Genomic DNA, 4,735 nt, shown 5'->3' with positions numbered 1-4,735 from the left:
AATTTATTAATCTTTACAAATGCAAAACACTAAAAAAATGTTACAACGTTAAATTCTGTACTTTCTTCTTTGTAGAAGTAAGAAAAAATTTGTTTTAGCTGTCTTAGTTTTTGTGTAATAAATTTTTTAAAAGTGCATGTTTTCGTCAAAAGAACGTCATATTTCTAAAACTAAGCGAAATCGACTAATAAAAGTTTAGCGTAAAAACATTTTTTAAAAGGCTACATCCAAAAATGCCAAGAAACATACGGTGTTTCATTTAAAAAAACACAAGATGGTATCGTAACTTATTATTGGGACATACTGTATAGTTGAAAATAATTTTAGGTGATGCACTAGATTAGTATCTATCAATGTCCTACACATTTTTTTTAATTTTACCATTTAAAGCTCACTAATGGACTTTTATGACTCGCTGGGACACCCGGTATATTTCGAGTTTTTAAAACGTGCTACCTTTTTTATTAATTAAAAGATTGTGGTATTATGACGAAAAACTACGGGAATTTTTGGAATGTCTTGCTGTTAGTTATTTCATAATTGTTTTGTACAAAAGAATCGGAATTTCGCTTTTTCAATTTTTTTTCCTCTAGCACCAACTGCACCAACAATCATACCCGAAGAATGCAGTGCTGAAAATAACTCAGTCACAGTGGCGTGGCAACCTCCAGCTCACAGTCATGTCGAGGGTTACGTTTTGGAATTAGACGATGGAAATGGGGGCGATTTTAGGGTAGGTTTGAAAGTTTCAAGTTTGTGATTAAATTTTTTTGTGTCTTAATTCTTTTTTCAGGAAGTTTACTGCGGAACTGAAACAATATGCACCGTAGACGGGCTTCATTTTCACTGTATGTATAATGCAAGAGTCAAGGCCTTTAATAGTTCAGGTGAAGGGGAATACAGCGAACTTATAGGTCTGCAGACTGCTGAAGGTAAATAAATATTCATGTCCTTATTATTTATTACTTAATGATAATATGAAAACACGAAATTGCCATTACAAATCCGTGATCCATGAAAGGTCTTCTCGCTTATACAGGGTGTGTCAGAAATTTCAAGTAAGATACGATTACGGAGAACTATACAGAGTGTTAAAAAAAGATTGTAAAATATTTTAAGGAGGTAATAGTATGGACTAAAATTAACAAAAGTCAAATAAGGTTATTCTGACATTGTGAGATCACGGAAATAATAATACATAGAACGTACGCCAAAAACGATGTAAAACCCAGTTAATTTGCACACTGGTCGACTTGAAATAGTTAAGTAGTGATTTGTGAAGTGTTATTTAAGACTTTAAGAGCCCAATATAAAAGAAATTTGGCCAAGGAAAGTGTAATTTAATTTAATTTTTTATTTTGAGGTTATAACATGAATTTATTATTTCTATCGACGTAACAAAAACTAGATGTACCCACTGAACTAACAAAAAATAGATTTCCAGTTTATTAGCAGAAAATTTGTGAAAATTCAATCATTCAAACTTTGAATTAAATTGAATTTAGTGTCGTTTAAATGGTAAAACTAAAAAAAAAAATGTATAGGACATTGATAGATACTAATCTAGTGCATCACCTAAAATTATTTTCAACCATTCTGCATGTCCCAAAAATAAGTTACGATACAAACTTGTATTTTTTAAATGAAACAGCGTATGTTTCTTGGAATTTTTGGATTATTAGTTGATCTCGGTTAGTTTTAGAAATAAAACGATTTTGCATTTGTTTGTAAAGATTACTAAATTAAAAAGTTTGTTAAAAGTTAAATAACTTAAAAAATTAAAATGGAACACCCTATTTTTTCTTTTTGCATCTAATAGATTGATACATTATCTATCTAAAAAAATAAATAGCAATAATGCCTATCAATATCTGAGAATTGTTGATATTCTGGCAACCATAGTAATTCCACCACGGATCGCTTTTTGGCCACTGAAAAAAAAAATGGTATTTTTTTTTTAATGTTTAACGTCTTCATTTTTTTATCTTTGCAAATGCAACACACTAAAAACATGTTACAGTCTTATAGCTTGTACCTTCTTCTTTGCGGTAGTAAAAAAAATATTTCTAGATGTCTTAGTTTTTGTGTAATAAATTTTTAAAAAAGTGCATGTTTTCGTCAAAAAAACCGTCTTAATTTTAAAACTAAGCAAAATCGACCAATTAAAGTTACAAACATTGTCATAAAAACGCAAAGAAACATATGGTGTTTCATTTAAAAAAACACAAGTTTGTATTGTATCTTATTTTTGAGACACGCTGTATAGTTGAAAATAATTTTAGGCGATAGACTAGATTAGTATCTATCAATGTCCTATAATTTTTTTTTTGAATTTCACCATTTAAAGGTCACTAATGGACTTTTTCAACTCGTTGGGACACCCTGTATAAAATATTTGCAAATCAGATAGTATGAGGTTTAGAAGGAGGCGAAATAAATTTAAATAAATATAAATAATTATAAATTTTGATAAAATCCGATAGTCTGAGTTTTTATTAATTATACAGGGTTCGCCAGAACTCGCGCCCCAAAGAAAAAATAAGGTAAGATACCAGGAACATGGAAAAAATGTTTAAAAAAAATCTATAAAAATTTCGAAGTTATGAGAGTTTAAAATTTGACTATTTATTTCTGTTGGAAAAATAATTTTCCAAGTTTTTTTGCTACAGTCTAGTAGAAGAGAAAACAAAGAAGCTGTATCTTAAATTGTAACTCTGTTCGATGTTATTTGTAGCTTTTATTGGCAAAATTTTTGTACACTTACTAAATAATTGTAAAAAAAACATATACAAAATCTTCAGTATCATTAAATAGACATAAAAAAATGTGAAATGTCAAAAAATAAATGTTAAAATATTTTGACAGAATTTTTTAAACATTTTTTCCTGGTATTTTATCTTACATGAAATATAAAAATATTTGCAAATCATATAGTGTGAGGTTAGAAGGGGGCGAGCGGCAAAGCTGCGCGCCTCCTTTATAAATTTTGACAAAATCTGATAGTGTGAGTTCTACTCGGGGGCGAAGCCCTCAACAATTTCGACATTTTTCGAATCAGATAGTACAAGGGGCGAGCGGCTGTCTTAACGACTACTTCTACAAAACATTTGCGAATCTGAAAGGATTTGCTCCATTTAGCTAGTTTTTATGTCTATTGAATGATACTCATGATCTAGTATATGTTTTTTTTTTATAATTATTTACTAAAGGTACAAAACTTTTGCCAATACAAGCCACAAAATTTAAACTCTCATAACTTCAAATTTTTTATAGATCGTTTTCATGATCCTGATATTTTACCTTTTTTCTCCAGGTCGCGAGTTCTGGTGCCCCCTGTATAATTGTTTATTTACGAGTATTTCGTAATAAATACAGCTCATTAATGACATAGTTAGTTCTGATTTTATGTTGGTTTATTGCCGAGTTGTAGAAAAAATGTGTGATGCATGTGTTGCAGTTGCTTGGTTTACGTTTGACCCGATTTTGTCGGGCCCTGGCCTCCAGTACTCCGAAGACAGCGCAACAGTCACCGGCGAAGGCTGGGAGCATAGAGTGGCTTTGGGTAGCGTTGGTTTCAGTCGCGGTGTTCACTATTGGGAATTCACTATAGACAAATACGATGCTGACACCGATCCAGCATTCGGCATTGCCAGAATAGACGTGACTAGGGATAAGATGTTAGGTAAGAAATTTCAACAGTTTTTTAGCTCGGAAAGTAATCTGAAATCTTGCAGGTAAAGATGACAAAGGATGGTCCATGTACATTGATCGACAAAGGTCGTGGTTTCAACACGCCGGAGGGCATGAACAAAGGGTTGAAGGTGGAATAACAGCAGGCTCAACAGTGGGAGTACTCTTAGATTTGAATCACCACGTCCTGTCTTTTTTTGTCAATGAGGAACCACAAGGAGCGGTCGCTTTTAGGGATTTGTACGGAGTGTTTTATCCAGCTGTTAGTATTAATCGGGGAGTTAGCGTCACTTTACATACGGCTTTGGATCCTCCATCCGACTGTGAAGAAACTTGAAGTGAAGCACAATAGTCGTATTTTGCGTTTTATTGGTCCAAAGTTCTTTTCCTGAAAAAATAAACGATAATTATACTCTTTTTCATATTAATGTGCGGTCGATTCACACAAAAAGTCATTAATGTCATTCAGAACAAATTTAATCACATCAATAATGTTAATTAAGTTGTTAATTTTTATTATTTCTTGCTACCTGGGGTACACATTTATTTGAAAACACAAATTGAGGTTAGGTTTGTTTGAATTTTTGCATGGTTGCCACCTTAAATTGATCTCTTTCAACGACTACTTTGATGCACATTAATATGAAAACGAGTATTGCCAACATTGTGAATTTTCCAAATTTGGCATATCTTACAACATTTAATTTAAAGTCCGACATTTCGGAAACTACTAAACATAAAATTTGTCTTAATTTTTTGGTAGACTTGTGACAAGTGACACAGCAAAGTGCCCTAAAAAAGAACTAATAAATTGTTGTGGAAATTAATCCTCAGAACTGATTTCCCACGTTAGAATTTAGAAAGTCCTGAACCAATAGCTAAATTTTTATTTGATTTTGGCGAGTTTAATATTACACCCTGTACAACTTCCATACAGCGACCAGGTGAATAAAAAGTATGGAATCAAATGTTATTTTTTGGAAAAACTAACTGATGAATGAGGATTACAACTATCTACTTTATATTTAAAAACAATTTTTTATGT

The 4,735-nt window shown here is 31.7% G+C and overlaps 1 protein-coding gene across 2 annotated transcripts in view; it reads left to right on the top strand.

Moving 5' to 3' along the window:
- Positions 1-4,173, top strand: part of LOC123004680 (E3 ubiquitin-protein ligase TRIM9) — a 46,868-nt gene extending 42,695 nt beyond the window's left edge. For both annotated transcript variants that reach the window (XM_044398050.1, XM_044398049.1), the window contains 4 exons: positions 594-733; positions 794-932; positions 3,458-3,682; positions 3,735-4,173. In XM_044398050.1, coding sequence (XP_044253985.1) covers positions 594-733; positions 794-932; positions 3,458-3,682; positions 3,735-4,027 — 797 coding nt within the window. In that variant the 3' untranslated portion in view covers positions 4,028-4,173. The remainder of the gene's footprint in view (positions 1-593; positions 734-793; positions 933-3,457; positions 3,683-3,734) is intronic.
- The last annotated feature ends 562 nt before the right edge of the window (positions 4,174-4,735 follow it).

The sequence above is a fragment of the Tribolium madens genome, unplaced genomic scaffold (assembly GCF_015345945.1).
Source record: "Tribolium madens isolate multiple individuals breed KSU strain unplaced genomic scaffold, Tmad_KSU_1.1 Scaffold_20;HRSCAF=117;Tcas5.2_LG4, whole genome shotgun sequence".
NCBI lineage: Eukaryota > Metazoa > Arthropoda > Insecta > Coleoptera > Tenebrionidae > Tribolium > Tribolium madens.
The sequence above is the reverse complement of the archived record's forward strand: the minus strand, read 5'-3'. Positions and strand labels throughout refer to the sequence as shown.